The 13,596-nt window shown below is 44.0% G+C and overlaps 1 protein-coding gene across 4 annotated transcripts in view; it reads left to right on the top strand.

Annotated features, from left to right (window-relative positions):
• The window catches only part of ARHGAP21 (Rho GTPase activating protein 21), a 266,892-nt gene that overhangs the window by 94,177 nt on the left and 159,119 nt on the right, over nucleotides 1–13,596 (top strand). For all 4 annotated transcript variants that reach the window (XM_073629777.1, XM_073629778.1, XM_073629776.1 and 1 more), the window contains exon 2: nucleotides 8,828–9,007. In XM_073629777.1, coding sequence (XP_073485878.1) covers nucleotides 8,828–9,007 — 180 coding nt within the window. The remainder of the gene's footprint in view (nucleotides 1–8,827; nucleotides 9,008–13,596) is intronic.

Here is a 13,596-nt window from a genome sequence, read left to right as displayed (position 1 = left end):
ATTTCCTCCATAGCTATTCCTCTTAGGTCGGATGTGTAGATCTCTAATGCTCTATTTACACTGGGGCGACCTGTCAGGCGGCATAGCTGCCTGAAAAGTCGCCCTCCATTCAGTGCAAGTAGTACAGGTTCCTGTACTACTTGGAGGCAATTTCAGAGCGGCTTGCATCAGCGTCTATTACAGAAGTCGTTTGCAAGCTGCACTGGAGTTGCGCTGTGCGGGGCGGCTTCAGAGTCGGGCAACTTTTGAAGCTGCCCTAGTGTGAACCGAGACTTAAAGTGACTGTGTTCTGTTTTGTATATAAAATCATTTGTGATTCAGAAAAGTGCCTTGGGTAAATCTTGATGATCATGGGTGTCTGTGAATGCCTAAAGCAAGGCCTTGTGCACACTGGGTGTAAATACTGCTTATGCAAGCATTTGCAAAGTTTTTTCACCCCCCAGAGAATAGGTTCAGGAACTCACACGTTGCCGAACTGCAGCCAACGATGGGTATGGCCAAATTGTACTTCCAACAGTGGGAGGATCTTAAAGGGGCAAAAATGACCAGGGGTGCACCATGTGCAGGGTTCAGGGGTGCACCATGTGCAGGGTTCGGGGTGCACCATGCGCAGAGTGTGGGGTTTGAGGGTGCGCCATGTGCAGGGTTGAGTAGTGCACTGCATGTGAGAGCCGCTAAGAAAGCTGTCCCTGTAGACACAGAAGTGACAGTAATGAGGGAAGGGCAAGAGCTGGAGGTGGCAGAACTCCATTCCGCCGTGTTTCAGCTCAAAAAAGCCCCTAGGGTGAGGGCCACATGAAATGACCTGGTGGGCTGGATATCGCCCAAGGGTCTTGTGTTTGACACATGTGCCTTAGATCAGTGGTTCTCAACCTTAGTCTTCAAGTACCCCCAATAGGTCATGTTTTGGGAACTTCCCTAAATGGCTCTTATTAATACCATGTCATTAATGTTGAATTAAAGCAGCTGTGCAAACTAGAGGAAAACCTGACCCGTTGGGGGTACTTGAGGACTGAGGTTGAGAACCACTGCCTTAGATGGTTTGAATCTTGGCTGGTCCATGCTGAACTGGCCGAGATTCTATCCATCTATGGCTGGCTTACTGTAGTGACCCCAGTCAGTTGACGCACCTTTTGTTTGCTATGAGCTTCAACAGCAGTCTTAAATCCTCTTTTTGTACATGGAGACAGTTTTTTTGTAATTAGTAGTGGGTGGATTTCAGTAACCAAATTGCCAGTTTGTAGAGTAGCACCCCAACCTTTTGTTTATTTGCTTATGAAATTTGACCCAGCTGACCTGGGTAATTATGCCCTGGCTGCTGCTGTAACTGGGTTTCATTCAACATTATAGCGTATACATTTCTTTATATTTCTTGGATCATGTAAAACGGTGTGAACATTTTGTAAATGGAGTTTGTTGCGCTGCTGTTGTAGTGGTAAAATGCCTTTTCTGTGGGTCAGAGCCTGGTGAGAGAGGCTAGCTACAGGTCATCAAGACTATCATGTTAGCCACATGCCTTTTGGAGGGGTGCTGGAATTGTAGTTAAGGTGATAAAGTACAATGGAGAAGTAAGATAACACTTAACTAGGCGGAGAACATTCTGACAAATGGACTGTTTTTTTTTTTTTTTTACCCTTTTTGAAAGTCGCTATGCACTTGTGTGGCTTCTTCAGCATATTTCTGGTTCACACTGCTATGTGGATGATCGCTCACTCATGCTCAGTGCAACTCAATTTTGTTCTGGTAGCAGACGGGAAGTCCCCGTACCGCTGCTGTATATTGTATTTAGCTAATGCCACATACAGTTTATACAGTGCTGACAATGGCTGCATCAGTTGGTAATGGGAATGGTTCGATTTGGGCCACCCTGGCCTAAACAAACTAATGTGAAAGTAATTCTGGAGTTAGGCATTATCACTGCAAGCAAGTATATTAAATACTTCATTTTCCTGAACTTTTAATTACAATTATTAAAAGGGGTGCGATTTCTAATGCCTAGCTCCTTCCTACTTTCCCCCTGACCATTGGGCCATCAGCGTTGTGACTGATGAATAGCAGGGTGGGAGAGTTTGTATTCTCGTATTAGTGTCTATGGATTTGGGGCTCCTGGGGTATAGCTGTAGATCCGGGACAGGTTTTCTTTGACCAAGGTCTAGAATCAAAAAACAAATGGTTTGAACTTCCTAAGTGAACCGACAAATTATATCTTTTTTTTTTTTTTTTTTTAACTTTTCACTTTATTACTATCAGTGTGACCTAGACAAAGCTTTTGATGTGGTTTAGGGGTATTGGGGGGAGAGGTCATGTTCATTTCCAGTTTGAATTTAGACTCTCCCTGTCTGGATGGTTCCCTAGTGGTTTGCCTCTCTTGAGTGACAACCGAATAAAGCTTGTCCTGCTCACTTGAATCTATAATGGAGATTCTTGTGGCGCTCCAGGAGTACTCTTCTTGAAGATGGTCAACAATGGGGTTTATGACGGAACAATAGGAACTTCTCTATTGTCCTCTGTGTGCTGTTGCCTTTCTATTCAATCTGGCTACAGGAGAGATTGACCTTTTTTCCCCTACAGTCGTTTTCAGTGATTTGTCGAAGCTAAAATCAAGCACCATAATTATAACATGGAAGTTCTAGTGTTTGGAAAGGACCTATACTGTGTCGGTGCTGTTTGCAACGCAATCTTTTGGATAAAAGTGGAAAACCCCTTAGAAAGGACTCTTTGCATTTTTGGTTATATTTATGTATATGGGATCAGCTTAAAGCCGAATTCTAGGCAAATGGCTGAATACACAGTTGAAACTATTATATATGGCAGCTTTCAGTCCTTATCTGAAGAATTTCATGACCCTGCCACTCAGCACAGTCAGGTTGGTGATGCAGTTAGGGTGCATTCACATCTGCAAATGTACCCTGCCCCCAGATCAGATACGAGAACTCCAGTGGGGGTTCCCATGTTTAGCTGCAAGGGGCAGCCCCATTCGGCCACTTGCATTAATATTTTGTAACAGTATATGTAGCTGTGCTTCCTAGTGCACAATGGCTAGACCTCACATGGGGCTGAACAACAGAAATCAGTTAATTCCCCCATTTGTGGTAAACTGCATGGAGGAAGCTGCACTGCCAGCTATTATATTCAAGTTTAATATATGCCAGGAAAAGCCAGAAGCCACTCCAGTAAAACATCATAAACAGACTTCCTTATAATGTAGAACGAATAAAATACATAGTTACATAGTAGGTGAGGTTGAAAAAAGACACAAGTCCATCAAGTTCAACCTATGTGAATACAACCAACGCGTTTCAGCCGTCAGGCCTTACTCAATGGCTCATAATGAAGACTTAACAGCTGAAACACTTTGTCTTTTTGGCTGTATTTTATTGTCTTATAGTAAAGAAGTACATTTTTTTAATGCTTTCATACTAGAGTGCTGGCTTTTTCTGGCATGTATTCAGCTTTGGAGGTGGATGAAAGCCTGTTTAGCCTGAGCACTCGGCCTGGAATGAATCCAGTGGGGGTTGCAGAGCTGCCCTCCCTGTTGCGTATTTTTATTTAAGTGGCTGCAATACCCATGGCTGTTAGACTAACTGAACAGTGACTGCAACAAGGATGCTGTCGCTGTTCGTCCAACAATTTTACACTTGGGTCCGTTGACCTTTTTGCAAGCTTGCAGGGCCATCCGATGCTTGAATTTATCAGATTCAGCAGGAACTGAACAAATTTCAAGCCCTTAAAGTAGAACTATAACTAAAGGCAAACTTTTTTTTTTTTTTTAGTTTTGGATAAAGTGGAGATGATTCGAACCCCTGTCATGTTTTTATTGCTGTCTGTGCCCCCGTTTAGGAGATTCACCGTGTTTTATTTGTCCTGTTAATCATCATTATTAAAAGTGAATGCAAAAGAAAATCCCACATTTCAGGTTGTCCCCAGAAAAGTAATAGAGGGAAAATCTTCCAATGGGGGCACTAGTTCTGGTCACCTGAGGGTCGCCAAGGAATTCCCTTAATTTGCAGAGATTTCCTCTCGCATCCTGTTTGACTATGGAACAGGAAGTGAAGGGAAATCTCCACAATGTGACACAGATGGTAAAAAAAAAAAAAAAAAAAGATTAACGGGTTAGAACTCTTCCTTTTCTCTATCCAAAATGAAAAAAAAGTTTTGCCTATAGTTCTAATTTAATGGCCAGCTACCTCGATTTGACTTGACTACAGCCTTTTGTAATGAACTGAGAAAGCACTTGGGTTTAATCAGACATTTTGCACATATACCAGTGGACCAGGAACTTACTGAAAGGAAGAGATGCAACTTCCTTAGTCTCTTGCTGCTCCTTCACCATGTCACTATAGGCTGTGGGCAGGGAGGTGACCTAGCTGGGTTGCATAACTGCAGTAGAGAAAAATCAGGTCTAGTCTGGCTATTCTGTCTGGCAGGGCAGTGTAAGGCTGACCATGTAATGGTACACCCTCTTTTAGATCTACTTTTAGAGAGAGTGTACAATCAGATTGTATAGTGTATGGCCAACCTAAATCTCACAGCTGGGTGGACAGAAATACTTATCTATTGGTTGATAAAACCACTTCTGTGTATGTATATCCCGTATACCAACAAAACCTGCAGGACACTGGAACGTGTCCCCCCACATGAGTCACACTCCCATATCACCCCTCTCACCCTTCTGCTTCTCCTAACTTCTGGAGATATTTCCCCAAATCCTGGACCGCCATCATTTACCTTCGGCCAACATACTCAGCACCCCCCATCCTCTGATAGCAGCCACAATCCACACAATCTCATTTCTATTCCTCTTCTGCCTAGAACCAGCCTCCCCATTTTCCTGTGCCCTTTGGAATGCCCACTCTGTAACAAACTCACCACCGTCCATGACCTATTTATCGCAAACTCCCTGAACCTACTTGCAATTACTGAGACCTGGATTCAAGAATCTGACTTTCCCTCTCCTGCTGCTCTCTCCTATGGTTGCCTCCTGTGTCCACACTCCCAGGCCTAGTGGATGGAAAGGAGGTGGTGTTGGAATCTTCCTATCCCCTCAAAGCACTTTTCAGGTTCTTCATCCACCCCCTTCTCTGTCCCTCTCCTCATTTGTAGCTCACTGTATTTGTCTATTTTCTCCAGTTTCATTGAGAATTGCTGTGATCTATCGCCCCCCTGGACCGGTATCGAGCTTCCTTGATGACTTCTCTGCCTGGCTACCCTACTTTCTCTCTCCTAAAATTCCAACAAGCATTCTCGGTGACTTCAACATCCCTGTTAAGATTAACACTCCTGCTACTTCTAAGTTGCTGAGCCTAACAGCCTCTTTTGACCTAAAACAATGGACACACGCTTCTACTCACTCTGTTGACAACTGCCTTGACCTCATATTCTCTCCTACCTATGCACTCCACACAAATATTCCTTTTCCTCTCTCTGATCACCACCTTATTGGTTTCACACTCTCCTTATCTTCCTCCTCCTTGCCTTCCAACTACCAAACTATTACCTGTAGAAACCTTCGCTATCTTAACCCTTCTCTTTTTTTTCTGCTACAGATTGTCTCTACGACAAAATCTCATCCTTGTCCTGCCCCAACTTGGCCACTTCTGTCTACAACAGTTCACTGTCATCTACCCTGGATACCTTTGCCCCCCTCACTACACACAGAATCAGTCCTCGACGCTACAACCCTGGCAGACAGACAATATCAGAAGCCTCAACAAACGTAGCCGTGCTCTTTAGCGTCTGTGGCGTAAGACTAAGTCACAGCAAGATTTCGGCCAATATAAATCTGCCCTCCAAAAATACCATTCCTGCCTCCATACTGCTAAACAGACCTACTTTATCACTCTCATTAACACCCTCTCACGCAGTCCCCGTCAACTTCTTTTTTTTTTTTTTTTTTTTTTTTTAACGTTTACCACTCTACTACGTCCTCCATTACCTCCACCCACTAACTTACTCACTGCCCAGGAGATTGCTAATCACTTCAAAACTAAGATTGAGACAATTTCTCGATCTCCACTCTACAGATATCTCCCTCACTTTACACTCCTTGTCCTCCTGCACAATCAATACTTCCCTCTTTAAACCCAGCTACTATAGAGGAAGTCACTGTACTTTTTTCTAACGCCCACCTAACCTCCTGCCCCCCGGACCCTGTTCCTTCTCAAATACTATGGTCACCATCTGGCTCTATCCTACATTCTTCAACTCATATCTTCAACCTCTCACGCTATACTGGCATCTTCCCCAACCCTCTAAAACATGCGCTAGTCACTCCCATACCAAAAAAGGCCTCACTAGGCCCCACCACCTACAACCTAAGACCCATTTCATTACTCCCTTTTGCCTTTAACTCCTTGAATGTTTAGTTTACAACTGACTGAGCGACCACCTCATTGAGAATAACCTTCTTGATCGCCTTCAGTCTGGATTTCCCCCACAGCACAGAAACTGCCCTCCTAAAACTCACAAACGACTTACTAACAGCCAAAACTGACGGTCATTATTCCGTACTCTTATGCCCCGTACACACGATCGGACATTCTGACAACAAAATCCATGAATTTTTTCCGACGGATGTTGGCTCAAACTTGTCTTGCATACACATGGTCAAACAAATCTTGTCGGAAATTTCGAACGTCAAGAACGCGGTGACGTACTACACGTACGACAAGCCGAGAAAAAGGAAGTTCAGTAGCCAGTGCGACTCTTCTGCTTGATTCCGAGCATCCACGAACTTTGTGCGTTGGAATTGTGTACACACAATCATAATTTACGACAACTGATTTTGTTGTCGGAAAATTTGAGATCCAGATCTCAAATTTTGTGTGACGGAAATTCCGATGGAAAATGCCCGACGGAGTTTACACACGGTCAGAATTTCTGACAACAAGCTCCCATCGAACATCCGACCGTGTATGGGGCATTACTCTTGGACCTTTCCGCTGCCTTTGATACAGTTGAGCACCCCCCCCCTCCTCAAAAAACTTAATTTGCTTGGTCTCCATGGCTGCACTCTCCATTGGTTCGAATCTTGCCATCTTGCATCGCACCTCAGTGTCACTTACAACTTCACTTCCTCTTCTCCAACTCCTCTTACCGTTTGGATCCCCCAAGGTTCTGTCCTTGGACCTCTACTATTCTCAATCTACACATCCTCCCTGGGTCAGCTGATAGCCTCCCATTGCTTCTACTACCATTTATATGCTGATGACACCCAAATCTATCTCTCTGCCCCTCAGCTCACCTCATCATTCTCCTCACGCATCACTGATTTACTAACAGACATAGCCTGGATGTCATACCACTTCCTCAAACTTAATCTAACGAAAACCAAGCTCTTAATATTTCCTCCCCCACGTGCCCCTTCCCTTGACTTCTCTGTCAAGATCAACGGCCCGTCTTTCAGTCCATCCCCACTTGCCCGGGTGCTAGGGGTAGCCTTAGACTCTGAACTGACCTTTCAGGCCCACATACAATCCCTGTCCAAATCATGCTGCCTTATCCTCCTCAACATTTCTAGAATACGCCCCTTTTTAACTACTGACACCACCAAGCTTCTAATTCACTCTGGTTATCTCTCGCCTCGACTACTGCAACTCCCTCCTCATCGAATTACCTTTACATAGACTAATCCCCCCTTCAGTCCATAATGAACGCTGCTGCAAGACTCATCCACCTTAACAACCATTCAGTGTCCTTCACCCCTCTCTGCCAATCCCTCCACTGGCTTCCACTCACCCAACAAATAAAATTCAAAGTACTAACAATTTACAAATCCATCTATAACTCTGCCTTCAGCTACATCACTAACCTAGTCCCAAAATACCAACCAAGCCGCTTTCTTCGGTCCTCCCAAGACCTCCTGGTCTCTAGCTCCCTTGTCACCTCCCATGCTCGCCTCCAGGATTTCTCTAGAGCTTCTCCCATCCTTTGGAACTCCCTACCCCAATCTGTCCGACTGTCCCCTAATCTATCCATCTTTAGATGATACCTGAAAACCCTCTCTTTAAAGAAGCCTATCTTGCTTCCAACTAATACACTGTTTTACTTCCTCCATCAGCTCATCCCCCCACAGCTATTACCTTTTGTATCAATTGACCCTCCTTTTTAGATTGTAAGCTCTAATGAGCAGGGCCCTCTGATTCCTCTTGTACCAAATTGTAATGTAACTGTAATGTCTGCCTTTATTTTAAGTGCTGCACAAACTGTTGGCGCTATATAAATCCTGTATTATAATAATAATGTATTTCAGTGGTGTATTTAGCTGTGCCCGGGATCGGCTTTTAAAATCCCATGATTGCACGATATGTCATTGTGATCATTATTACTGTTTGCCAGTTCGGATCTCTCTGCTCTATCCAGTCCTTGTGCCTATCAGGCAGTGTGTCTGTTTACATGGGGTATGTACTGTCTGTGGTAACCCAGTGCCAGTTAATGACTTGTTCAACATGCAGATTATTATCTGTGCTGATAGAATTTGCAGAATGTGGACTTGTTTTCAAGGGGGAAGGGACGCAGGGCAAAAGGTCAGTGGCGAGCCAGTGTAGCAGCTGCTGCCTGAATGTAGTACTATGTACATGGCTGGGCGAGGAATGATTCCTCCCACACTGGAATGAAACAAAAGGGATGGCTACTGCTGAGGTTCTCTGTACTGACATAATATACCTAGGATCCAGTTGATGGGTGTCATAAAGTATTTTATTAGAATCCTCTTTCTGACTTTTGAACATTGCAATTATTCGCATCCATCATATTTGCATTTGTTTTGCATTTTTTATTTTCTTTCCGATAATCGCGCAGGCGTAAATAACGCATGTCTCTATTTCAGGTTTCAAAAAACAAAGATGGGTGCGATCAGAGCGAGATGGTATCGCCGACGGAAGAGGAAATATTCTCCTGGCCTGGCCCGAAGAACGTTATGTTGAGGAGGACGTCCGACGGGTTTGGATTTACTTTAAGGCACTTCATTGTTTACCCACCGGAGTCTGCAGTCCAGTCAAATTTTAAGGTGAGCAGGATGGGGTGGACTCTTGTCAGTTGGTTGAGATTATGAGGTTGATTTACTAGGAGTTAACTCTTCTCTTAAAAGAGAAATATGGGTTTTTGTTTTTTTTTTTGTTACTTTTTTTCATACTTAACTAGGTGGATGCATCAATCGGTCTAATGCTGCATCTGTCCCTTGGCGCCTCTACACTAAGAACTTAGTGATCAAACACCGCCAATTGTTCAGTTCTCACAGCTCCCCGAGCAGAGAGCTGGAGACTGTCAGTCACAGCTCTCTGCTCTGCCCCCTCCTTGACTGTCAGTCACAGCTCTCTGCTCTGCCCCCTCCTTGACTGTCAGTCACAGCTCTCTGCTCTGCCCCCTCCTTGACTGTCAGTCACAGCTCTCTGCTCTGCCCCCTCCTTGCTCACTGGAGCATTGAGCTGTGGAGGGGAAGGAAGCAGCCAGATCAGGCTCTCAGCAGATTGCTGAAAGGCTGAGCCGGGGGTCAGTCCAGGGATCTGGTGGATCCCGACTCCATGGTCCTGATAACGTGGATCCTGGACCGACTCTGTGATGTCAGCAGAGAGCGGACTTCAGTCCGCTCTCTGCTGAAAATGGGGCAAAACAAACTGCACTCCTGTGATCCACAGCCAACGAGGTTTGGCTGTACTTCTCCTTTTACTAATTTTGTGTGAATTTCAATTATTAAATAGTGAAAAATGAATTCCTTTTCTATTTTTAATACCAAATTAAAGTGTTCCTAAACCCACAGCAGTAAAATCAGTCTGTATATGCAGTAAGGCATGCTGCTTATACTCACTGTGGCACCAAAGGGGTTAATCCTCTGCATTGTGTAAAAAGGCTGTTTGATCCTGTCTTCTCTGATCCTCCCCTTCTTCCACAGTCCCCAATCCATCTCCTGATAAGACACAGCTTTTGAAGTCACTCTGCACATGCTCAGTTTGGTGTGTTGAGGGAGGGTGCATGTAATCAGCACAGGGCCAATCCACACTGTCCAGACAGAGGATCAGGGGTCCTGCAGCTTCAAAGGACAGATTATTAAGAAAACTCCTCCTACAAGCTTTAACCAGGCACTGATAGAAGTCACAAGACTGGTATATACTGCTGATGAGAAAAGGTATTTAGCAGTTTATTTACTAAAATAATTGCATTTACATGTTCTGTGTTCTGTGGGAGACCAGATATAGTTAATGCAGGGTCCTGGGTTTAGTAACACTTTAAGCCTAGAAAATTCACAGGCGTACCAATCCGTACATCTGTATGATGTGCCGTCTTCATCCACGCACAGGATTCAGCCTGTCTGCCTTCTGATCCGGTCCCCCATGGACAGTCGGGGATGTGCTCTGAGATTCCTGCAGGTCTGTACAGCTGACAGCCTACATCAGCGGTCCCCAACCTTTTTCTCACCAGGAACCGGTTTCATGGAAGGACATTTTTTTTGTTGGGGGGGGGGGGGGTGTTTGTGTGTATGTGGTGCAGTCAAACTTCTGATCTGCATTTGCTGCCGCTCCCCAGCTTCTACCATCACTGCTTCAGCTCCACCTCCTCCGATCGTGAGACATTAGAATCTCATAGGGACGGGCAGCATATAATCTGCACATGTGCAGTTACAGTACGGGTTCTTGCTCCTATGAGATTCTAATGTCGCTGCTAATATGACAGGAGGCGGAGCTAAGGCAGTAATGCGAGTCGCTGTAAGTACAGATCAAGCCTCGGTCCCTTGCCCACTTCTCACCACCTGCTGTGTGCTCTGGTTGCTAACAGGCCACAAACCGGTACCGGGGGTTGGGGACCTATGGCCTACAGTGAGGTCTCTGGGAAATCAGGCCTGACAGTGCTGTCTGGATCACAAAGCTATTTGAACAGAATTACAAATATTTTTACAGGTTCCTATATATTTAAACTGTGACTATAGCTGGTTTCTTGAGGCTCTTCTGTTTCTCAGGCAGATACTGTTTTATTGGTTAATAAGTAATCCTTGAGCTAACTGAACAATGTCTTGGCACAGTGCTGGAATTCCAGTGTTATTATACCATGATGACTAGTGACAATATGCAAAAAGGAAAAAGTCCGGAATTTGCTGCACTACTCGGCATCCTTATTTTAGCATCACAACAGTATAACAGGCGTGACAGGAGGAATAGATGGTAATGTGTTTCATGCTACAAACACGCTAAAAATGGTGCATACGCAAACCTCTGGAAGTTTGACTAAGTGCTGTTTGTAGCGTGAAACACGTTACCATATATTATCGTCATGCCTATGATACTGTTGTAATAAAAAAAAAAAAAGATACAGAGTAGTGCAGAAAATTGTGGACTTTCCTTTTTTCATGTTGTCACAGATGGGCTGTGTGGCACCCTCGTGATCGACTCTCTGAGGAGTGAATAATGGTTCACCTGGAGCAGCATTCATGCCTTTGGCTAGTGATCATGTTCATGATTATCCATTCACATTTTAAGTTTATACAGGGCAGGGGCAGGAACAATCCATCAAAAAGGATCTTTTTTTTATTTTTTCTATTTGTTTATACTGTACATAATTTAAAAGACAAGCACAACTGGTATGGTAGCAGTAAACCATGCATGAGACAGGAATACCTAGGAACATTCCAGCAGGTTTGTCCTGCAGTTGTATATAGCAAGGCACCAAAAAACACCCCAAACAAAAACAGTAGGGCTTTGTACAAGAAGTTCATAGTCACTAACAAAAGTAAAGTTTTTTTTTTTTTTTTTTTGTCAGCACTCAGCCTTTTCCCTTAGCAGCAGGATCCTACAGCAGAGAGGGATCCCTAGACATCAGCTAACATGAAAAAGGCCAGTTAAGATGTGGAACTGGAAACAATTAATGCAATAGAAAGAAAATCTTCCAATCCTGTGAAAAGTAAGAGGGGATTTCCCTAAGGCCAGCCATACACTGAGCAAATTTCTTTCCTGTAACCACGGGTTGCAAGAGACAGTGTTGATGCGGGAATCCCTCCTTTGTCTTCTCTTGGCTGGAGGGCGGGGGAATCTGACCCGCCAGGAGAAGACAGCGATTATAGCTAGCGGCTATAGCAGCCGCAAGCGATACTCGCAGGTAAAACCCAGCATATTGGTTGTACCCAAGTTGATCGATCAGTTTGGTACTTTCAGCCTGCCCGTACCCAGTTTGAATGTCCTGCTGGACCGGCTGAGATTTGACCCGTGTATGTCCTGCCTAATAGGAAGGGAAATAGTAAACACATGATAAAAATACCTGATGGTTTTTACAGTTCAAAATGTTAAACAAATGTTTTTGTTTAAAAATAACTCGTGATACTTTCAAATTCTTTAAACATTACATTTTTCTTTATTTTGTTTATATCAAGCTTGAGATACTATTATCCCACCAATAAACATCATACCTGCTTTGTGCAATGGCATTAAACAGGTCAGCCCCGAACCTCCTCTTCTGGGGTCCACTGCCAGAGCTCTCGGCTCCTCCTCTTCTGCTTGTACCCCCATAGCAAGCCTCATAGTGCTGCTTGACCCCACCCCCTCCTAACAGGATTTGATTGACAGGTGTAGGAGCCAATGGCCCCCGCTGCTGCCTGTGTCCTGTGAGAAAAGGAATACAGCTCCATGCCACTGCACATGGGCACAGCACTGGATTGAGATAAGACTCAGGTAAGTATATAGGGAGTTGAGGGGGTGATACAACTACTGGGGCATTTTTTACCCTAATGCAGGGATTGCATTAAGGTAAAAAGCGTGCTGCCTTTAGAACCACTTTAAGGAATTCAGAGTGGTGGTTTTCATAGATTTAATTGGTTGATTAATGTAATTAGTTCTTTTGCACAAATGTAGCAGCTCATCATTATGGGTTGATTAAAGAAGTCTACCAGTTTAATTTATCAGATGTTTGTGATTTTTTTTTCGTGACATCGGAATATGTCCCACTGATTCTGCCTGCCAAGAATGAATTGAACTCTTGACTGTGGCACTTCCCTCGCTTGTTTTTCTGTGATATTTTTTTTTTTTTCCCTCCGTACATACATAAACGTATTTTCGGAGACTACATCCTGCGACAGGAAAGCCCTGTATTGTACTGCAGATAGAGATGATTTATTGTAGATAAACGTCCATACAGTAGTGTCGGCTTCCATTACAACATCCAGCGGATCCCACTTGTGTCTGTTTAAACACCCTTCTTACAAGTGATAATACTTTCCTGTTCTTCCCCAGAGTCTCTGCTTTTTATTTTTGCTTTGCATTTAGTAACTACTCAAGGCTTCTGCTGTTTACTATTATATTGTTTTATAATCACATCTGAGTTTTTTTTTTTTTTTTTATTCCGGGGTCACACCTGACTGGTTGGGTTAGGGAGGTGCTGTTCATTACACTGTTCATTACACTGTTCATTACACTGTTCATTACACTGCCCATACTGGTTCCCATCTCTTTCTAATGTCTGGGATCAGATCTGTGTCGGTTTTGGCAATCTTTGGTCATTTCTGATCCAGTGGCCGTACCAGTGGCTATTGGCTATTAAGGTGGATTTAAACTCAAAAGTCAAACAGATTGTCCAGTGACTGATTATCAACCAGGTAGATTTAAGTGTGCATTTATT

Source organism: Aquarana catesbeiana, linkage group LG05 (genome assembly GCF_042186555.1).
Source record: "Aquarana catesbeiana isolate 2022-GZ linkage group LG05, ASM4218655v1, whole genome shotgun sequence".
Lineage (NCBI taxonomy): Eukaryota > Metazoa > Chordata > Amphibia > Anura > Ranidae > Aquarana > Aquarana catesbeiana.
Note: the sequence above shows the minus strand (reverse complement) of the source record. Positions and strands in the feature narration are given on the sequence as shown.